The sequence below is a fragment of the Anabas testudineus genome, chromosome 8 (assembly GCF_900324465.2).
Source record: "Anabas testudineus chromosome 8, fAnaTes1.2, whole genome shotgun sequence".
In the NCBI taxonomy this organism is placed as follows: Eukaryota; Metazoa; Chordata; class Actinopteri; order Anabantiformes; family Anabantidae; genus Anabas; species Anabas testudineus.
Genome location: NC_046617.1, coordinates 18630865 through 18653213, shown reverse-complemented (window position 1 = coordinate 18653213; position 22349 = coordinate 18630865). Strand labels below are relative to the sequence as shown.

Below are 22349 nucleotides of genomic sequence, written 5' to 3'. Positions count from 1 at the left end.
AGATAGGCCGAGCCATGGGGTGAGGAAAGGAGATGGTTTTAGCTTGACTGATATCTTTCCAGGGAAACCCTAAATGGACAGAGGCAGAGTGAAGAATTCCCAGATCCTGAGACGGACTAGAAGGATGACACCTCAGGGTAATGGCTGATTTTAGACTTGTGACCATATCAGGGTGGAGACGGCCTTATATATAACAGCACAGCCTCAGCACGCAAACACCCGTAGTCCTCCAGAGTCTACCTCTGCATCCTGCATCGGTGAGTATCAGCCTGTTAAACTCATGACTTCTTACTACTTATAACTACTTTATTAATATTTTTCTCCATCACTCAGCCTCTCTCAGTCACTTGGTTGGTGTTGGTGTGTTAGTGGCAGCAGCAGCAGCAGCCATGCCGGTTTATAAGGGGGAATGTGGGGACAATGTGGACCCCATGCCGTTCTTGGTTCCCTCAGAGAAGGAGCGCCTGGATGCTATGAATAAACCATACGACATCAAACGCTCCTGCTGGATCAAAGATGAGAAGGAGGCTTTTATTGCTGGGGAGATTCAGTCTGAGGATGGGGATAAAGTCACCGTCAAGAGCAACAAGAACACTGTAAGACGAACACTGAACATGTATATTTCATGTCAAAGATTTACTTTCACACGAGCTGATGTTAGAGTAACTAAAACTCACAGTTTAGTGATTGTTCTGTCTTATCAGACGGTAACCGTGAAGAAGGATGACATTCAGCAGATGAACCCCCCTAAGTTCTTCCAAGCCAACGACATGGCCGACCTCACTTTCCTTAACGAGGCCAGCGTCATGGAAAACCTGCGCAGCCGCTACGTCAGCATGAGGATCTATGTAAGCTTGTTAATCAACAATCAAAACCCAGCAGCACCGTAAAAACCAGCTCACAAACATTTGTAAATGACACCCTGAAGACAGCAGACAAATACTGTTTGTCCTTCATGTTTTTACTGTGGCACTTACAACAAGGTGCTGATCAATCTAAAGCATATTCCATCTATATCATACAAATATATATAGAAAAGCACACGTAGAGTAGAAAGTGGATGGACCAAAAACAAAATACGCAAGTCTGTACTGACACATATTTATATTTCTCCCACTTCTAGACTTACTCCGGCCTCTTCTGTGTGACGATCAACCCGTACAAGTGGCTGCCCATCTATGGGGCTAAAGTGGCCCAGATGTACAAGGGGAAGAAACGCAACGAAGTTCCTCCTCACCTCTTCTCCATCTCCGACAACGCCTACCACGACATGTTGATGGGTGAGGAGAAGGGTGTGGAGGATGTGAAATAATGAGGAGAAAAACACGTGAGAGACGTCTGAAGAGTAAAGAGAGAGAAGAGACTTTTAAATTAGTCATAGGTCACTGATAGGTGAAGCGAGGGAGGTACAGTTGGTAAAGAGAAGAAGCAAACATGTACGTGGTGTGTTGTAATTTGGGATCACCCCCTCGAGATGAGTTGCTTGAAAGTCATTACATGGTTACATGTGGAAAGAGGGAGTGGGGCAGTTGCTGGAGGTGTGTAATCACTGTGGCGTGTAATAATTTGTTCAGGGAGTAGAAAAATACTTTGAAGCCATTATGTGGCATCAAGGGAGAGCTGACAGCTGTCTGCGTGGCTCGTACTGCTGACAGAGAACATCAGCAGCTCTCTGATCTGCTCAGAGGGAAATCAGCAGTAATTATCCACGTCCCTCTCACATTCTCTCTGTTTCTCTCCTCCCCTGCTCGATTCGTGTCCTGACATCACAGAGCATGAGAACCAGTCTATGCTGATCACGTAAGGACAGCTACTTAAAATATGTTTTCAAGTCTTCCTTTACAAAAGTTGCCTGCATCGTTAACTCCTTCCTGGTGTCTTTGCTCTAGTGGAGAATCTGGTGCTGGCAAGACTGAGAACACTAAGAAGGTCATCCAGTACTTTGCCAATGTTGGAGCCACTGGGAGCAAAGCTTCAGACTCCAAGGCAAGTGTTTTTGTGTGAGAGCTTGCACACACACAGTTTCACATGCTGTTTTTTCTTGTCTGAGATTAATAAGATAAATTTCTTGTGTATTGTCTCAGGGATCTCTGGAGGACCAGATCATCCAGGCTAACCCAGTGCTGGAGGCATTTGGCAACGCCAAGACCATCAGGAACAACAATTCCTCACGCTTTGTAAGCACAAAAACATTTTTTTATTAAAGGTTACAGCATCAAATGAAATAATATACTGTGGAACTAAGCTGGAATTAGTCTAAATATTTACAGTAGAAACACAGTCTTATCCTGGTTTCGTATTGTGGATGTGGTGTTAAAATAGAGAAACCCGTTTCTTAATTTCCCAACGTCTCAGTAACACTGCATGTGCAACACATAATACGGATGCACACTCTAAAATAACTATGAGTCTTTGTTTCAGGGAAAGTTTATTCGGATTCACTTCGGGCCAACAGCTAAGCTGGCTGGTGCTGACATTGAGACCTGTGAGTGGATTAAATGGATTTATTCTTTAATTACTTTGATTTGGGCTTTAACAGCACCTTAGTAAAATGCCAGTTCCTAATTGTATTGGTGCATCTGTGGTGTCTTTGTGTTTGTGTTCGTGTATCAGACCTGCTTGAGAAATCCAGAGTGATTTCCCAGCAGGCTGCAGAGAGAGGTTATCACATCTTCTACCAGCTCCTGTCTGGAAGGAAGCCAGAACTTATAGGTGAGTTAGATTAAAGCTGCACTGACACTGGATAATGGGAATGTGAATATAAGCAAGATGACAAACTAGAAATACCCTTAACTACCCAGCACCCCTTAAACTGAATGAATGGCTAATCCACTACATAAAAATTATATATATATATATATATATATATATATATATATATATATATATATATATATATATATATATATATATATATATATATATATATATATATATATATATAAATTTTTATTTTAAAAGTAATTGAAAAAGCTGAAAAAGCTGCATAGTGACTTTATTATAAAGCTAACACTAACCATTTTACTGCTAGCTAACTGCAGCTTAATGCTAAATGTCTAGCTTCTACTCTTTTACCTAATGATGATATCTAATTATGATTATTGTCTTTTTATTATGTTGAATGCTTTATCAGAGGCTCTGCTGCTGAACCCAGACCCCAAACAGTATGTGTGGGTGTGTCAGGGCGTCACTGTGGTGGACAACATGGATGATGGAGATGAGCTACTGCTCACTGATGTAAGTCAACATGTTTATTTCCATAAACAGATGTTGATTTAAATTTGTGATAAAAACCTACATAAATATTCTTATGATCGATATGAAAAACTGCATCTGAATTCACAGGCCTGGCCTGCTGATGGTGCTGTTGCATCTTTTTCTGCAACTTTGGGTGAATTTTCTTAAATATATTCTCACTCTCTTCATGTGTGTGTCTTCACAGGAAGCCTTTGATGTCCTGGGATTCACTCCTGAGGAGAAGATGAGCGTGTACAAGCTGACCGGAGGCATAATGCACTTTGGAAACATGAAGTTCAAACAGAAACCCAGAGAGGAACAGGCTGATGTCGATTCCACTGAGGGTATGAAAAGCCCACCTCTCTCTACCTCTCTCTGCCTTTTTCTCTTTATCTTTATAAATGCCTCTTTATCATCAAAGTACGTCTCTCTGAACCCTGTTCTAGTTCTCTATCATTTTTTCCACTCCTTCCCTTTGAAATTTTTCTTTAAGCCTAACCTTTAATTTTGGTGTCACTACCCTTTCTTGCCTTTGCGTGTCTTACTGTTCTCTGAATGTGTTACACACTGTTAGGTATGTTAAAATGATTGAAATCCTTTTCCCTCCCTTTCTAAAGTGGCTGACAAAGTTGCTCACCTCATGGCTATCAACTCAGGAGAGCTGCAGAAGGGCATCACGCGCCCCAGGGTCAAGGTTGGAAATGAGTTTGTGACCAAAGGTATTTCACAGATATTATTTAGACGATAACAATGATTGGAGATTAAAGCTTATCAACAACTGGGGAAAATGCACTTATCCCGACAAAATATTTGAACTCAGGTCAGAACCAGGACCAGTGTGTGTATTCCATCGGTGCTCTGGCAAAAGCCATCTATGACCGTATGTTCAAGTGGATGGTGACACGGATTAATAAGACCCTAGACACCAAGATGCAGCGGCAGTACTTCATAGGAGTGCTGGACATTGCTGGGTTTGAGATCTTTGATGTGAGATTTGGATTATTTATATGGTTAAGACATGTTCATAAATGTATTGGATATGCCAACTCATCCTCTCACCTTCCATGATCACACTCTACTTTTCATTTCTAGTTCAACAGCTTTGAGCAACTCTGCATCAACTTTACCAACGAGAAGCTGCAGCAGTTCTTCAATCACCACATGTTTGTGCTTGAGCAAGAAGAGTACAAGAAGGAGGGCATCGATTGGGTCTTCATCGACTTTGGCCTCGACCTGCAGGCCTGTATTGAACTTCTGGAGAAGGTAACACACAAATACACAGTTGGTACAAACAGGAACATATGGTATATTATGTTGTATGTTGACCTCATTCTTTCTCTACCCACCTTCCCCTCTCTGTCACCTCTCCAGCCGATGGGGATTTTCTCCATCTTGGAGGAGCAGTGTGTGTTTCCAAAGGCGACAGATACAACCTTCAAAACTGCTCTGTATGATAATCACTTGGGCAAATCCTCAAACTTCCTCAAGCCAAAAGGGGGGAAGAAAGGAGCTGAGGCCCACTTTGAACTGGTGCACTATGCTGGCACTGTAAGTACTGGACTGTACTGAACGCATAACTAGATGTTAGTAACTGATCAACCTGGTTATTTGCTGTTTTCTACAGTGCCTTTGAATCAGCTAATTATCTATGTTTGTGTAAATATAGTGTATAGTAGGATGTGTGACTGAAACAATGTATACAGGAATAGTCAAGCTGTTTGCGATTCTCACAGGTGGGCTACAACATTTCTGGCTGGCTGGAGAAGAACAAGGACCCTCTGAATGAGACAGTGGTGGGACTCTTCCAGAAGTCTTCTATGCCTCTGCTGGCTCTGCTCTTCAAAGAGGAGGAGGCTGCTGCAGGGACAAAGAAGCAGAAGAAAGGGTCTTCCTTCCAAACTGTCTCCAACTTCTACAGGGTGATTCACAGAGACACATGGGGACACTGACATGTACATACACATCACACTGGAAAGTAAATGAAAGTGGTCAGAATATTACAATGATAACAGGTGTCTGTTTATGCTGTTTATTACCATTTATGAAAAACAGGAACAACTGAACAAGCTGATGAGCACCCTGCGAAGCACTGCTCCCCACTTCGTCCGCTGCATCGTGCCCAATGAATTCAAGAAGTCGGGTCAGTAGAGCAGATGTGATGTTTGATTTATTGATAAGAAAATCTATTATGTTTCTAGGGCACAATAAATGTTTTGTTTTTGAGATAATATTAAAGACATGTTCTCTCTCCTCAATGTTGTAAAGGCGTTACAGATAACCATCTGATCCTACACCAGTTAGCCTGTAACGGTGTGCTGGAGGGAATTCGTATCTGCAGGAAAGGATTCCCAAACAGACTACTATACCCAGAGTTCAAACAAAGGTTTGCCTTCCATTAATTCTGTATTGATCTCCATTATTGCAGAACCCTAGTAATCTTTATTTAACTGCACTTGTGATAGATCTTCACATCATTTTGTTTTGTTCAGTAACAATACAGTATATTTTAGTTTTAGTTTAGTTCTAAATTATAACACCAAAATTATTTGAAAAAGCATTTTTTTATATGAACTTTATCCAAATTAAACTAGTATGCTTTTGCTAAAATGAGGGTTTTTGTTTGCTCCTACTTTTCCATTTCAACCTTTTCCTGTCTATTTGGTTCCCTCACCGTCTTTTCTCATTCTGTTCCTACTCCTTTTGTTTTCTAGGTACTACATCCTAAACCCCAACGTCATCCCTAAGGGATTTGTTGACAACAAGAAGGCCTCTGAGCTCATCCTAAGTTCTGTTGGCCTGGACAATATGGAGTACCGCATTGGCCACACCAAGGTAGACCAGTATTACAGCATTTATAAAAATCGGTAGTGCTGTCATAAACCTTAAATGTTTTTATTATTTTCTTTATTCACCTGTGTTTACCTTACCTGTTGTAGGTGTTTTTCCGTGCTGGCGTCCTGGCAAAGCTGGAGGACATGCGTGATGAGCGACTGGCAAAGATCATAACTATGCTGCAGGCTCAGCTTAGAGGAATTCTAATGCGGATCGAGTTTAAAAAGATGGTGGACAGACGGTCAGTTTGTGTCTGTGTTTGTGAATGGACTCATAGGTGGCGTTTACCTTTAAGACAGCTTGGTCAGAATATATTTTGGTTGTTCATCTGCAACTCTGCATATATGTGTGTGTGTGATGCAGAATTGCACTGATGGCCATTCAGCGCAATGTGAGGAAGTTCCTTCAGTTGCGCTTCTGGGGCTGGTGGAAGCTCTACACTAAGGTGAAATGTTTAATTCTTCTCTAATGTCAGGTGATCATTTATCATCATCATAATCTTTATCATGATTCCTGCCTTGACTCCCCTCAGGTGAAGCCCCTGCTGATGGTTGCTCGTCAGGAGGAGATCTTCAAAGCCAAGGAGGAAGAGTTGAGGGAGGCGGTAGAGAAGGTGAAAGAGCTGAAGGGCAAGATCAAAGATCTGGAGGAGAAGATGGTCACTCTGTCCCAGGAGAAGAATGACCTCGCCCTGGCACTGGCTGCAGTAAGTTCACATCTGCAAACATAAACAATAAAACTATAACATTTCAGTTGAAAGGTTCTTTTAGAATTTTATTAACAAATTATGAGACATATTTTAGCCTGTTTTTGAATTTCGACTGGTTTCCTCTTGCTGAATGCTTTGTTCTTGTTGTCACATGACAAGAAGAATGAAGACAATTTATACACTACAGTTCCCAAACACACATTACATACATTCTCCACAGGAGCAGGACACGCTGGGTGATGCTGAGGAGCGCTGCACACAGCTGATGCACCAAAAGGTCCAGCTGGAAGAGTCAGTGCAGGTAATATAGCAGTCACTTACTTTTATTTATGTTTGTCTTTAATATTTAACAGTATACCCTCAGGGCATTCATGATATTGTAGCAATACAACAGATACTGTATATCAACAAAGCATCAGTGATTTCTGCAAAATTGTGAATTTAGGATCTGCGTGAACGCCTGGAGGAAGAAGAAGGCAACGCAGCCTCCCTCCAAGGCCAGAGAAGGCAGCTGGAGGGGGAACTGACAGAGCTGAAGCGAGACTTAGAGTCTCTAGAGTCCACACTGGCCAAGACGGAAAGAGAGAAACAGGTAAAGAGGAGATGAAGAACAAGGTTGAATTCTGTATTCCTCTAATTTCCTACTGAATCCTGTTCAATGGTGTGTTTAGGGTCTGGACTTCAAGACGCGGAGCCTGACAGGTGACCTGAGCCAGCGAGACGACCATATTGCAAAGCTGCAAAAGGAAAAGAGAGCACTGGAAGAACTGCAACAGGTAGATACACTCACAAATGCATGCACATAAGCTAATATATTAATGGGATTAATAGTGACCAGTGGTCTTACGATATTATCAGAAAACTCTGGAGGATCTCCAAACAGAAGAAGACAAAGTGAACCATCTAAACAAAACCAACAGCAAGCTCAACGCCCAAGTGAATGAGGTCAGACTTTAAAGTTTCTTTGTCTGCATGATTATTTCAATGTATACCGATTTAAATCAGAATATATTTAGCATTAGAGCCTAATAATGTACGGGTCTGTTCGTTTGTGTCTGTGTGTGTGTGTAGCTGGAGGACAGCTGGGAGCAGGAGAAGAGGATACGGGCAGAAGTGGAGAAAGCGAGGAGAAAGGCAGAAGGAGACCTGAAGATGACCATAGAGAACCTGAATGAGATGGAGAATGCCAAGCTTGACCTGGAGGAGGTCATCAAGAAGTGAGAGAGGCTGAGGAGACACACAAACATCAAAGCTGGCACCAAACTATCATAGCATCTTGGCAGCACACCAAACAAAGTCTTAGTTTTACATTTGTGCATGTTCCTCACTCTTCTTTACTCACTCTTACTGACTTCTGTGTCTATTCATGTAGGAGAGACTTTGAAATCAACACCATGAACTCAAAGCTGGAGGATGAACAAGCTCTCAGCTCCATGCTCACCCGCAAGCTCAAAGAGCACCAGGTTTGTGCCAAAGAATCTGCACATTTTTGTTCTGCGAACGATACACTAGCTAACGATTACTGATGCACATGATTATAAATTGTATCTACTCTTTCAGGGTCGCATTGAGGAGCTGGAGGAGGAGCTGGAAGCTGAACGCGCCATGAGAGCCAAGGTACGGGTTGTATCTGTAACCACTTCATCCACATTTTCACAAGCTCTAACAGGCTACTTTAGTTCAAACTAGAAACAACATGGTATAAACAAGTAGACAGGTGAGATTTTACTTACGGCAGTTGGAGATTAAAGTTAGTTGTTTGTTCCGACAGGTTGAGAAGCAGAGATCAGAGCTGTCACGAGATCTTGAGGACCTCAGTGACAGGTTGGAAGAGGCAGGAGGAGCCACCGTTGCCCAGGTGACTTTGACTGAGAGCTGTCCGTCTTTCACAGGATAGTGTAAACTGTCCTCATGACCTCTACAACCTCATCTGTGCTTCACCCTTCAGATTGAGCAGAACAGGAAGCGAGAGGGGGACCTGTTGAAGCTGAGGCGCGAGCTGGAGGAGGCAGCTCTCCAATCAGAAGCCACAGCTGCAGGGCTGAGGAAGAAGCACTCAGACGCTATGGCAGAGATGGGCGAGCAGCTGGAGAACCTGACCAGGCTCAAAGTCAAACTGGAGAAGGACAAACTGAGCATGAAGGCTGAGATTGAAGATCTCAACTCCACCATTGAGGCTGTTCAGAAAGCTAAGGTTATTTGCAAAACCTTGTGTGATTATTATCCCTCCATCAAGAAAATATCATATCATCATACCTGAACACAACCTCATATGCACACATCTAATCTGTGTATCTGGATATTTACATGTGTAGATGAATTCTGAGGCACACTCACATAAGATAGAGGACAACCTGGCGGAGGCCAACGCTCGCCTGGCTGAGATGGAGCGCACTCAGACTGAGCTCAGTGCTACCAAAATCCATCTGACTGGTGAGAACACACACACATTTCAGCCCACATGTTGGTTTTATTTTTTCAACTTTTTGCTTGTTGCTTTGTGTCCGTAGCAGAGAATAATGATCTGAGCAGGGAGTTGGAGGACGTGCAGAGTAAGCTGACCCAGGTGACCAGGCTGAAGGCCTCACTCACCTCGCAGATTGATGAGCTAAAGAGACAAGTGGATGAGGAGAACAAGGTATACGCCACTACAGACACACATAGCAGTTCCATTCTCTTCAGTTCAAATATTCTAACCTTTATTAAAGAGAGGGAATATGTGACATTTGTAAGAATACACAGTTGAAAGATGGTTGGTTCAGTCACAGTCTCTCTTGTGGATTCCTGTTGCTGAGATTAAAAATAACTGAGCCCTTCAATATTGCTCTGACCTTTAGATGATTGTCTGTCCTACATAAGTGAAGTTTTCTTGTTGTTGACCTCTCATAAAGACCTTTATAAAACGCACAGCTCAGGCCCTCTCTCATTCATCTCCAGGGTCGTAACACAGCCGTGGTGGCCCTGGCCAACGCCCGTCACGACCTCTCCCTGCTGAAGGAGCAGCTAGAGGAGGAGTCAGAAGCTCGTGGGGAGCTGCAGCGCCTCGTATCCAAGCTCAACGCTGACGTCACCACCTGGAGAAGCAAATATGAGACGGACGCCATCCACCGCACAGAGGAGCTGGAGGAGACCAAGTAGGTTTAAAAGAACTAAAAAGAATACTTCCACTGCTGAGTGGAGCCAAAATGTTGAATATCATTCATGCTACTTCTGATACTTTTAAATTTAATCCCACGGCTTCTCTTCCTTTCCACGTGCTCTCCTACAGGCGTAAACTTGCAGTGCGTCTCCAGGAGGCTGAAGAGAGTGCGGAGGCGGCCCAAGCCAGAGCTGCCAGCTTGGAAAAGATCAAGCAGAGGCTGCAGGGAGAAGTAGAGGACCTCACCATAGACCTGGAGAAGGTACACACAATGATGCCCCAGTGTACTGATTAATCTTTTCCATAACTGGCTGTAAAAGCAAATGGCTGTCTCAGTGTAATGGAGCCGGAGTATCAAGTGCTTGCTGTGAATGACCTACTGGAGTCTCGAAACAGCAACTGTAACTTAAATCTGTATGAAATTAATAATAATTTTTTTGTATATTTCTTGTTAATCAATGGATAAAGAACTGTGGACATCTAAAAGCTGATGTGGGTTACCAAAGATAACCCATGGATGTTCTTAAAACGTTCTTCTCTTTTTGGGTGGCTAGTCCAATGCGGCAGCAGCAGCTCTGGATAAGAAGCAACGAGTCTTCGATAAGCTGGCGGCAGAATGGAGCCAGAAGAACGAGGAGCTGCAGCTGGAGCTGGACAACAGTCAGAAGGAGAGTCGCTCCTACATGACAGAGCTCTACAAGCTGAAAACGGCTTATGAGGAGAGCCAGGATCAAATAGAGACCATCCGCAAAGAGAACAAAACCCTGACAGGTACAGTACCTTTTCATTGCTGCAGATACTTTAGTAAATTGAATCGTAATGGAAAAACTGTGAGGGACACTCTCCTCCTGACACTCTCCTCACAGAGGAGATCAAAGAGTTGGTCGACCAGCTTGGGGAAGGAGGACGCAGCGTCCACGAGCTGCAGAAGGCCAAGAAAAAGCTGGAGGTGGAGAAGGAGGAGCTGCAGCTGGCTCTAGAGGAAGTCGAAGCTTCACTAGAGGTACTTAAAGAAATAAATTGGTGTAGGTGACATTTTATAATGGACACTTTATATTAGAATTTGAAGGCTTTTTCTTGCATCCATAAAGTAGGTCCAGTTGTCAAAACCTGGTGTTGGTGTGTGTGTGTGTGTGTGTCCAGGTGGAGGAGGGTAAGCTGGTACGTGCACAGCTGGAGCTGGCTCAAGTCAAGGCCGACATCGACCGCAGAATCCATGAGAAGGAGGAAGAGTTTGAAGTCACCAGGTTAGACACACTAGATTATACTGCACACATAAAAGTGGCATATTTGAACTCCCTGCAACAGGTCAGGAGATCTTCTGGCAGGTCACAAGGAGGGGCAGATCTTCTACTTCTAAATTCAGACTTCCTGTTTGATCTCCGTCATATACAATAAGGTCACTTGTATCTGCCGGATGAGCCACTTATAGCCATGTACTCTTCAGGAAGAACCACGCGCGTGCAGTGGAGTCACTGCAGGCCAGCCTGGAGGCAGAAGCCAAAGGCCGTGCCGAGGCTCTGAGGGTGAAAAAGAAGATGGAGGGAGACTTAAATGAAATGGAGATTCAGCTGGAGCATGCTAACAGGAATAATGCAGAGCTGGTCAAAACCCTCAAGAAGCTGCAGCAGCAGATCAAAGTAGGATTTTTTATTTGATCAGCCACAGCAGAGGATGGAACTGAAAATACCACTTCAATAATCCATGGGTTTTATTCTTGTTCCTCCTGTAGGATCTGCAGGTGCAGATGGACGAGGACGCCCGTCAGCACGACGAGCTGAGGGAGAAGTACAGTCTCCAGGAACGGCGCCTTTGCCTCATGCAGGCAGAGATGGAGGAGCTGAGAGGAGGCTTGGAGGCGTCTGAGAGGGCTCGCAAGCAAATTGAGCAGGAGCTGGTGGATGCCACAGAGAGGTTCAGTGAGATCACCATGCAGGTAGGTGGCTGCACATGACGTAGATCCCACAGAGGCACATTCTCACCTTTTTTTCTTTAGTCTTGATTATTGTAGGCTGTACACTCCTTCTGATGTTTTCTGTGGTTTTAAGTTGCATGTAATCAAATTCAATCTATTTTTCTCATATTAGAATCAGAGTCTGACTATTCTGAAGAGAAAACTGGAGGCTGATCTCGCCCGACTGTCCAGTGAGAACGAAGAACTGATCTCAGAGTTTCGTGCTGCAGATGAGAGAGCCAAGAAGGCTGTGACTGATGTGAGTGATCTGACTACATAAACATTTAATCAAACATCTGGTAGCAAAGTAGTGAGTTCAAAATGATATGCATTCATTCATGCATGTGTCTGCGTCCAGGCAACACGACTGTGTGAGGAGCTTCGGCAGGAGCAGGAACGATGCTCTCACCTGGAGAAGGTCAAGAAGAACCAGGAGCAGAACCTCAGAGACCTCACAGTAAGGCTGGAGGAAGCCGAGCAGCAGGCTCTGAAGGCCGGAAAACGCACCATCCAGAAACTGGAAACCAGGGTGAGAAGTCGCATTGTTAAAAGGCAACAGGTTACCTGGAAAAATCGCAAAATGCTGGATTGAAAAGCGATACAGAGGCACCACACCTGGCTAGGGCATCTCATCTTGGTTTTTATTCCTACTAGATTAAAGAGTTGGAGAATGAGTTGGACCAGGAGCAGAAGCGACACATTGAGACGGTGAAGAGTCTCCGTAAGGGAGAGCGTCGCCTCAAGGAGCTGATTTTCCAGACTGAGGAGGACCACAAGACCAATCAGCGCATGCAGGAGCTGGTGGAGAAACTCCAGAACAAGCTCAAGTCCTACAAACGGCAGATAGAGGAAGCTGTGAGTAGGAGCAGAGACGCTGGATCTTTTATGTTTTAATCTATGTTATAAGTAGCTACTGCTGGTAGTGCTAGTTGAAACCAAAACTTTGCTTGTTTTATATCAGTGAAAATGAAGAAGGACCAAACGCTAACAGTCACTAAGTCAAACTTTTTATATATATGTAGGAGGAGCAGGCCAACTGCAGCCTGTCCAAATACAGGAAGACGGTCCATGAGCTGGACGATGCTGAAGAGCGTGCAGAGATGGCAGAGGTCGCCCTGAACAAAATGAGGACCAGGAATCGAGCCTCGGCCACTAAGGGCTTCACCTCGGTGGAGATTGTTCAGGTCACCAAGCCTACAAGTGGAGGACGTGATGGGTAGAGGGGAGAAGACACAGACACATCACCAGCAGGTAGGCACTTAAACATAGCAAAACCAAGCTGCCTGTGCATCGATGATGTACACACACGTGTACTTACATCATCTTTGTATTTTTGTTCCTGCAGAGCGACACACACCCATTCATCCCTCTAGAAGACGGTTCGCTGAGGAAGAGTGAGCACAGGCACCACGAGGAAAGTCTTAAAGAAGCCCAGACAGAGGTCCTTAAAAAGTCTTAAATTATTAAGTCTTCAACATCACAAATAGTCTTAATCTGCGTAGTTTTAGGATCGTTCACACAGCCTGTTGTAGTCTGTTTTAGTCTGCACACTGAGAATGTTTTACTGTTAGTCTGCCTTCAATGTACTGTGTATGTCTGCTGTGTTTTCATGTTGAACTGTCAGGTATGAAGCTCTTTTGGATCCCACATTTATGTTAGAGTTTGTGTCACTACTGTGTGTGTGCCTTGCCATATCTTCCTCACCAGAGGTTAGAGTGGGTAAAGCTGTGTTCTCACATCAACGATAGAGAGCCCACCTGTGTGTGTCGCTCCTGTAAGCGTGTTGTGAGGCTGCAAAGTCTTAATAAATGACCAGCAAGTGACGGAGTGCCTCATTATTGTGCATGTAGATGAATCACACAGAGAGGGGGTCACGCTTGATGAAGCAAACATCCTGCAACACCAGAGTTTGTCTTTTTGACTGCGATTCTATCTTTTGTACAGTTACAATACGCACAGAGATATGTCAAAAATGTCAACAGCATAACAAGAACAAAAGGCTCCTATCTCATACGTCAACATTGAATTTATTTTTATTTAGTTTCAGATGAATGTTTCACATTTTGTACAAAATCATTAGAAAATGTCTGACACTCCAAAATCCCACAGCTAATCTTCGTTTAGCGGCTTCAGACACCAAAGGATTAAAGGTGAATCATGCAGCATCCTGGACCAGGTGATGAGGCTCCGAGCTCTGAGCTCCAGATCAATCAAATTATAATCCACAGTTCACTCCATGGTCAAACAGCCGCTATCCCAGAGAGTCTAAAGTCTGGTTGAAGCCATAAACTAACAATATGGTAGTGATATTTTGCCACATCTAGTTATGTACAGAGTAGTTATACATGAGGAGTAAGAGGAGACTGTAACTAGCTGTAACTGCTTTTCTGCTCTGCTGCTTGACCTACATCGATCTTCACCACCCAAACATCTTTGATGTATGGACACATGACCACATCAACAACACCATGCATGTTTTCATAAGCATGACACATCATTGGTTATGATTGGTTATGTAGATTTTTTTAAAAAGAGATCATTAATATCAGAGCTTAAAATCAACCGATGACTGCAGGCCTGAGGAGCGGGGTGAGCGCGGGAAGGTCCACTGAGCCTCTGTTTGGATGAGGTAAAAATGAGCAGGGAGAAGTGGAGACTAATTGTTTTGCTAATGTACATGCCCAGCACAAGCGCACAAACACACACACTCTTATCCGCAAACACCTCTGCCTCGTTCCAAAAGCTTCCAAATCATCAACATGCCACACTCTCCACGGTGCAGGAGAGTGTGAGACTGTGTGTGAGAGAGCAACGGGTTTAAAAAAACAAAACAAAGATAGTACACACCCTCGATTAAGATCCAACAACTGAAAATAGATTTTATTAAGCCAATGCAAAGAGAAGAAACCATGACACTAGGGGCAGAGAGGCACTTACATCATCACGTTCATTATACACAGTGTTTGCGTCTGTCTGTGTGTGTGTGTGTGTGTCTATTAAGTGGAGACACAGCTACATTTTTTATTTATTTTTTTTTAAATCAAACACCCAACACACATGCTCACGGATACTCGTTTTCACATTGGAGCATGTTTCTAGCGGTTGGCACATGTACATGCAAAGCTTCAATTTGGCCTGCGCAGGCAAAACTGAGGGAAAAGGGAGCAGGGAGGAGGAGGGAGGAAGTGAAAGATAAGACGTATGTGAACAGACGAACGCACAGATAGACTGAGAGACAGGCTCTTGAACACTTTGAGTATTTAAAAACACCCCCCGCCCCGCCGCGTCTCGTCTTTGATCCTGCCCCTGCTCCCCTTCGGTCACATGTTCATAGCAGCACCAGAGGAGCTCTCTGATTGGTGGGTACAGCCGTCCGTTAAGTCAGTCAGTTTCGAGGATGAGCGGCGGCTGCTCATTCTCTTCCTCTAAACGCAAGTCATTGAGGTCTTCTTCTAAGCCCGCCCCTCCCACTGCGCCCTGTTCTTCGCAGTAGCCTGAGAAATGAGAGGTCAAAGGTCAAATATTGCTTTGATGACAAAGAAACAATGATGCTTTATTTCTACAGCCTATGAGATTGTTATTTGCTTCCTAGACAGAACTTTAGAACAGTAAAGCATTAGTAGAAATATTGACGTTGTACCTTTAGACACAGCAGCACTGTAGGTTTGGGCCACAAGTGGGCGATCATGTGACCCCTGCTCAAGGATCTCATTGGGTGGCTCAGTACTGCCGTCTAACCTGAGGTCAATAACAAACAGATTCAGTTACAGAAACTTTGTCAAATCTGTGTGTGTGTGTGTGTGTGTGTGTGTGTGTGTGTGTTACCTGTGCTGCTTCATAAGTGTGCATTCTCCTCCCTCTTGTGGATCCAGGTTGTACAGATACAGGTATCCATCAGCTGCTGCCACTAACAATCTGGGGATCTTCTGAATCCTAATTGAAAACAATAAAAATTCACGATTTACAAACTATTTAATAAATGTAACTTTATACTGGTTCATCTATTACTGTTACAAACTGATGCAAGTAAGACACTTTTAACCACATCCATTAAAAAAAACAAGAAAAAAAGATTCAACATCAAGTTCTGAAAACTGTTCAAAACACTTAGGCACAGACAAACAAAGATTTATAACCCAAATCATTTATTTATATATTTTTATGCTTCCTAAATAGGAATCAAATAAAAGCAGAAAAAAAGATGACTCAAAAACATAAAAAACATATTTAACTGATACTAAAAACCGGCCAAACAGGACTGATAAAGTGGTTCTTGAGCTGTTTTTAACCTTAAACAAAGGAGTTATGTTCCTCAGCTGGTTACAAACAGGAACAAACCAAGAAATTTACACCATACACAACAAGCCAACTGTCAAACATCACTAAGTGTGTTGGTCTGGTTTTTACAATGTGCCCACACCTTCGGCACTAGTTGGATCACTGTGTTCAGCCCAGTCAATCAATCAGTGCACGACAAGAGAACTTAACCCCAGTGTCATTTACAAGTTCTTAACAGACATAATCTGGATTAGAAGCAGCCATAAACCATTTGTTATGTGAAAAAAGTAAGTAAATGCTGCCAAGTGCTACGTTGTTTACAGTAAACATAGCTGCAGTCTCAGATCTTCCTCTAGTTTTCCTTTTCTGAATGAAGAATACAGACTAGTGCCACCTGCTGGAATGAAGAATTAATTCCTGGTGCCACTTTTTGGCCCAGGCAGAGATGTCGAACACCATAGAAACCGCTTTTAAATACGGGGTCATAAAATGTGTGTGTGCACTCACACAGCTAAGGCGCAGATGTTCTTATGTCCGCAGAAGGGCAGACGTACGGTGGCAAAGGCCCGCCCCTGGGTGAACATCTCTGTGACCTGGGAAGGCAGGTAGGTTGTGGACGCCATCAGGACCTTGCCCAGGTAGCCTCCCCATGTGGTGGGCTCCTCTGCAGGCCTACACACACACAAACACACACACACACACAGAGAATATGAGAAGTCTGTTCTTCTCCGTTTATCACAAAACAAAATGATCAGGAAAACCAACCCCAGTTGCCTCACGACTACTGAAATCTAAAGTATAAACACAGAAATGTACGTACACATACTTCTCCTTTTGTGTCTCTAATTTGAAGATGTGCACCGTCTCTGTGTTGCTGGAGGCCGACAGGTACAGGCCCTCCATACTGAAAGCCAGCGAGCAGATGCTCACACACCTAATATGTGAAACACAGTAACACCAACCAAGAAGGTTAATGCAAACATGTACAGATGCACCATGAACAGATAGAGACTCCCACTACGCAACAAAAAAAACCCAAACTGTAGCACATTAAACGTGTTTTACCTCTTGACTCCTCGCCGAAATTCAAAGAGCTTCTGTCCCTCTGGTATTGAGAAGACACGAATGACTGTGCCCTGGGAGGAATCGAAAAAAACAAGCGATACTGAGGACGACAACAAAATGAAGCAACAACAGGGTTCAACAAAATAACACACAAATAAACCACTTACACAGCAGGTCCGTGTACTGTACAGTAATTGTCCTACCTTCTCTGAGGCTGTGGCCAGTTTGGTTCCACTGGCATCAAAAGCCAGAGCCGCTAATGGGCTGTCGTGGGCTGGAATCATGTTAGCCGCTCTCTGGAAAGCCAACACACACACACACACACACACACACACACACACACACACACACACACACACACACACACACACACACACACACACACACACACACAGACACACACACAGACACACACACACACAGACACACACACACACAAGTTAGAGATGTTCCACTTCAGAGACATAAACAACCAAGCGCTGCTTGATAAAATAGTGTCGTCCAGATTTAATTTACATTTCAATTTAGCTTTAAATCCTTTCTAACAAGACATTTACTAAACATAAAATACAGTAGTCAGCAGAAAAGGTGCCTTAACTGGTCTCTGTTTGCAATGAATAGTTATGTATGAGAGAAAATTAACTGCATGAAGAGCCAAGTTGGTAAATATTAAATATAACAGCTTTATTCAGGGACAGGTAATAAAAAAACAGGAACAAGACCCCTAAACTGCACAATGCATCTCTTCTCATGCGAAGGCACTTTAAAAACAAAAACCACTTGAGTTTGTGTTCACCTACCAGATTGACTGTGTCAAACACTTGAACTTCGCCTATCGTAGCACTGCCCGGATATGCCAGGTAACAGTTATCATTGCTGATAGAAAGGGCGCACAATCCTGGAGAAACATGCACAAATAGAAACTAATCAACTGACAGAAAACACATCGTAGAAGACTCTGTTTATCTGAATAATAATAATCTCAATTAAATGCAAAAAAGCAATAGTTTACATGCTAAAACAGTAATAACTAAGAAATATATATGTATGTATAATAAATGTTTAATTAAAGCTGTTATTTTAATAAATTAACAGCTTTGGCAGCACACGTGTGTTTTTTTTCTATTGTGTACACGAGACAGTGGCAGCAAACAAAGACACAGCTGAAGAACCAAAAGTGAAACCAAAAACCAGAGGAATTTTAAATTCCTGGTTTCACTATGAGCACATATGCTGTATAGGTAAAAAACTCTTCCCCAGTATTTCAATATGTGAAAATTACACTAATGAGTATGAGTACTATGCTGAGATATTGGTTTTCAGCCATCAGACTCACCTGAGGGGTTCGGTGGAGTCTCTCTGATAGTGTGCAGCACTTTCATATCTCGGATGTTGTGAATGTAAAGTGACTCCTCCAGACAAACTATCAGCCTCTGCAGAGGACGCACAAAACATTAATGACAATAAGAGATTTTGCTGTAATGATTTATTAGCAAAACTGTTACACATGCTCATGTTTCATGAATCCAGGACTCTGTGGTATTTCTATGCCTTCGTCCTAGAACCTACCTGTCTGTTGAGTTTCACAGCCAATATGGTGTTGGAATACGAGTAGTTGCAGATCTCAGTTCCCTTCTTGAAGTGACAGACTTTGAGCTTCCTGGGTGCCTTCAGGCTGACGATGGCAACCAGGCTGCTGGAGAACAGACGCTCCACAATACACACATCCTCCGTGTCCGCTGCATAGACAAAGAAATAATCACTTTTAAAGATTCCCTCAGTGGCTTCCTTTCATCTTTTATTAGCTGCCTTTCCATGACCTGTGTGGTAACATCTTTTTATTGTTAACAGAGCAAAATGATGCAAATGAAGACATCACACAGTAACCAAATCTCAGCAGCAAATAAATTTGTTTTGAGAATAAAGTGTTTTCTCCCTTTCTGTTGTCTCGCTATGTCAAGAGAAAACAATAGCCGGTTTAGTGAATAATGGTTAAAGAACCTATTTACCAAGATGACTCACTGTCTTCCTCTGTCTAGACTACTTGAGTTTGCTCTTACTCACTTTGCACTATTTAAATGTAGCAGAACTTAAAACAGTCCAGGTTATGTTAACATACGATGGTGCATAATACAGATGTTGTAAAAATATGAAGCAGGAACAAGACGGATGATGATGATATATGTGGAAACATGCTAATAAACTAAACAACACTTTAAAAGTAGTGTCAGTATGTCTTGTATAAACAGATCTGACTAACGAACAGCATTATAGATCAGTGATACTGAAGAACATATTTTATAACCCGCTATATTTTGCACCTTGTGTTCCCAATAAACATTATTTACATACAAGACAGCTTTAGAATGAAGTGAAAATACTTACTACATTCATATATCTGCTCCAATTTGTCCACAGAAGACAAGGAGAAAAATTTGTATCCTGATTTGGTGCCAACAGCTAAGGACCTATATAAATAACACAAACGGACACAACAGCAGCATTTATCAAGCAAGGCATCAGCAAGCTATCACATCCATACACACAGTGTATACTGTAGATGTCATTTACATTATAGCCCAAAAAAAAAAAAAACATTTCAAAGTGGACAGCAGAGAGATCGCACTGTTAGTTTAGCTGCAGTGATCTGAGCTGTCTGACTGTGACAGTGGTCACACGACTGGAGCTGTGTTGTAATAGCCACCAGGCCTCTTTGAGGTCTACAGTAGTCACCAGTGGAATAACCCTCAGTGTGTGACAAAAGCATTTACATGTTTTTAACATGTCAGAACAGAATTAACTCTACAGTGACTCAGGGCTCCATCTGTTGCGCAGCTCCCAAATGTATCAGCTAACTCAGAAAGTTAGCCTCAACATCATGTTAGCTAAAAAGCTATGCTAGTGACCGGCGATTTGAAACATGTCTGGACATATTAACCAGCTAGCTAACATCAGGGTGTAGTGGCAGCCATTCCTAACGTGAGGAACCCCATCTATGCAAATTCACACCGAGCCATGTCACTCTGTAAGACGCCCAGACAGCCCACATAGAGCTAGCTAACGTCAGCTAGCTTGACAGCACAGGCCATCGGATCCCCAGACGCTCTCCCCCCGGCCCTGCCTTACGTGTTGTCCTGGTTAAAGTTGGCGAAGAGGAGCTGGCTTCCGCCAGCATCCCCGCTCTGACTAGCCAGGTTCATGGGCTCGACACCATCGATATATAAAGCTCCGGTAGAAACAGCAGCAGTCGAGCAGGGCTTCGTGTTGCGGCGGCTCTGGCGCTTCACGGATCCATCTCCCCGTCGTGGCCCTGTTCTGGTGATTGTTGTTGTTTTTCAGAGGGGCTGTTGCTCCCTCTCACTGCGCATGCTCGGAAGAGCCAGCGTGAGGGACATTTAAAGAGACAGTACAGGTTTTTATGTGCGCTGTCCTGGACTGAAAATACAAATTAATCTCACCTGTGTGAGTCTTTATGGGATTTTATGTCTGAGAAAACTTTACCAAACACGTTTCTGCAGAAACACTGCCCTGTACAGGAATCAGTCGTCATTTGCAGCACTAGCGCCCCCCTATGGTGCTGCAACCAACATCTGGGCGCATCACTGTGCTATCTATCTATCTATCTATCTATCTATCTATCTATCTATCTATCTATCTATCTATCTATGATCATATAATTATTTGTGTGTTTATTGAGTTTTCTGGGAGCAGGGATGAAGGACTCACACACAGCTGGTGGAGCAGGAGTTGTTGGTTCATCCTGCACATGTGGAGAAAATATCCATGCTGTCTCTACATTGTGTCCACTTCCTGGTTGTTTACCTTTCTGTTTGGATATTAACCAGCTGGCAGTTCATAAAGTGCATTAAATGATCTCCACAGTTATCAGCTGCAGCATTACTTATTAATTATTATTTACATTCAAAATGAATCATACAACATGTCAGTCTGTACTCATGAATAGTTTGAAGCTCACACCACACAGTGAAATAACTCCACTGAGCAGATCTAATAAAATAAAAAGATGATCTGGTATAAAACAGCATGCAGCGTCAGACCTGCTGCACTAAACTAAAACTGTCACAGTGAGAACAACTACGATGTGAAATCAATCCTCTAGCACTTAGTACATATTGACATTTTATTAAATTTGAAAGTGGATTCTCTGAACGCCCACTTGTATACCTTTAGCTATTTCATTACTGTATGAAAATATCTCTTTTTCATGAATACAGTTAGTTTAAGAGCTTTACTAAGACCTTTTTGCATCAGCTGCAAAATGGCCACAGTGATTCTATTTGGTCCTTTTGTCATTATTTGTCATTTTAATTTTCTCTGATCAGTCCTTTTGTTTGATCCCATGTTGCTGTGATTCGGTGTCAGCTGCCTTCTTTAGACTGACACGGCTGCATCATCTCGTCCAGAGGTCTGTGAACACAGGCAGATGTCCAACACACTGTGTGCTCACCCTTTACACCAAACAAACACGACGGACAGACACACAGAAGCGGTGTGTGAAGCAGAAAGCAGAGCTGCACATTTAGAGGTGGTTGTGAGGTAAAATGTTCTGTTTATTGTAATTATGATTATGTAATAGAAATATTAAAGATGCAAATATGATTTAAAAATCCTAATGTATTAAAGACATGCTTTCTTTAAGGAGTTTCAGCATAAAAAAACATGGACTTAAAGTAGGGGAGATTATTATATGAACCACTGCATAAAAATACACACGGCAAAGCATAAAGAATATTTTATTCACTTTTTGTGAAACAGACATGAAGATAATCTTAATGTTCAAAAGACAGAGTTGAACTTTGAGCATTAGAGGGTAGTAAACATTCACATTACAGTGTGTACGGGGAATATTATTTACCTTGTCTGACCACTGGCATTAAAAGTTTGACTGTTATCTCTAAACACAGCTGGGAGCAAACGTAATATGTTTTGTTTGAAGCGTGGAACTTATTTGGAAGTCAGTGTGTTTGCATAATGTGTCTGTTCTGTCTCACACAGCTGCCACTGAAGGCCTCCGCTCGCCGCTGTTATTGTTGGATAATATTTAATTTTCCATTCCATTTGTGTGTGTATGCGTTGTTTAATGGGAAGCATGTATAATAGAATATTTGTGGTCA

The 22349-nt window shown here is 42.9% G+C and overlaps 2 protein-coding genes across 3 annotated transcripts; one reads left to right on the top strand and one right to left on the bottom strand.

The window, feature by feature from the left end:
• Positions 1-389: 389 nt before the first annotated feature.
• On the top strand, positions 390-13678 carry LOC113156378 (myosin-16-like). The gene is made up of 44 exons (XM_026351487.1): positions 390-596; positions 705-848; positions 1124-1280; positions 1773-1800; positions 1890-1986; positions 2085-2177; positions 2422-2485; positions 2614-2712; positions 3134-3237; positions 3443-3581; positions 3855-3956; positions 4058-4224; positions 4330-4500; positions 4609-4785; positions 4971-5156; positions 5290-5377; positions 5503-5620; positions 5949-6069; positions 6174-6310; positions 6433-6514; positions 6602-6775; positions 6999-7079; positions 7224-7370; positions 7450-7554; positions 7637-7723; positions 7850-7995; positions 8151-8241; positions 8339-8395; positions 8550-8636; positions 8727-8972; positions 9094-9211; positions 9289-9416; positions 9716-9912; positions 10047-10179; positions 10472-10688; positions 10784-10920; positions 11061-11164; positions 11365-11557; positions 11650-11853; positions 12005-12130; positions 12230-12400; positions 12526-12726; positions 12894-13122; positions 13217-13678. The coding sequence occupies exons 1-43, from the start codon at positions 390-392 to the stop codon at positions 13089-13091; spliced, it is 5829 nt and encodes a 1942-aa protein (XP_026207272.1). The 3' UTR covers positions 13092-13122; positions 13217-13678.
• Positions 13679-14724: 1046 nt separating this feature from the next.
• wipi2 (WD repeat domain, phosphoinositide interacting 2) lies at positions 14725-20559 on the bottom strand. 2 transcript variants are annotated; one of them, XM_026359741.1, is made up of 12 exons: positions 20341-20559; positions 19600-19682; positions 18784-18953; positions 18551-18647; positions 18015-18112; positions 17418-17510; positions 17215-17285; positions 16970-17083; positions 16657-16821; positions 15697-15804; positions 15512-15609; positions 14725-15365 (listed from the first exon to the last, which is right to left on the bottom strand). In XM_026359741.1, the coding sequence occupies exons 1-12, from the start codon at positions 20412-20414 to the stop codon at positions 15253-15255; spliced, it is 1284 nt and encodes a 427-aa protein (XP_026215526.1). In that variant the 5' UTR covers positions 20415-20559; the 3' UTR covers positions 14725-15252. The 2 variants fall into 2 exon arrangements, with proteins under 2 accessions (XP_026215526.1, XP_026215535.1); XM_026359750.1 differs by having other exon boundaries at positions 16976-17083.
• Positions 20560-22349: the final 1790 nt, after the last annotated feature.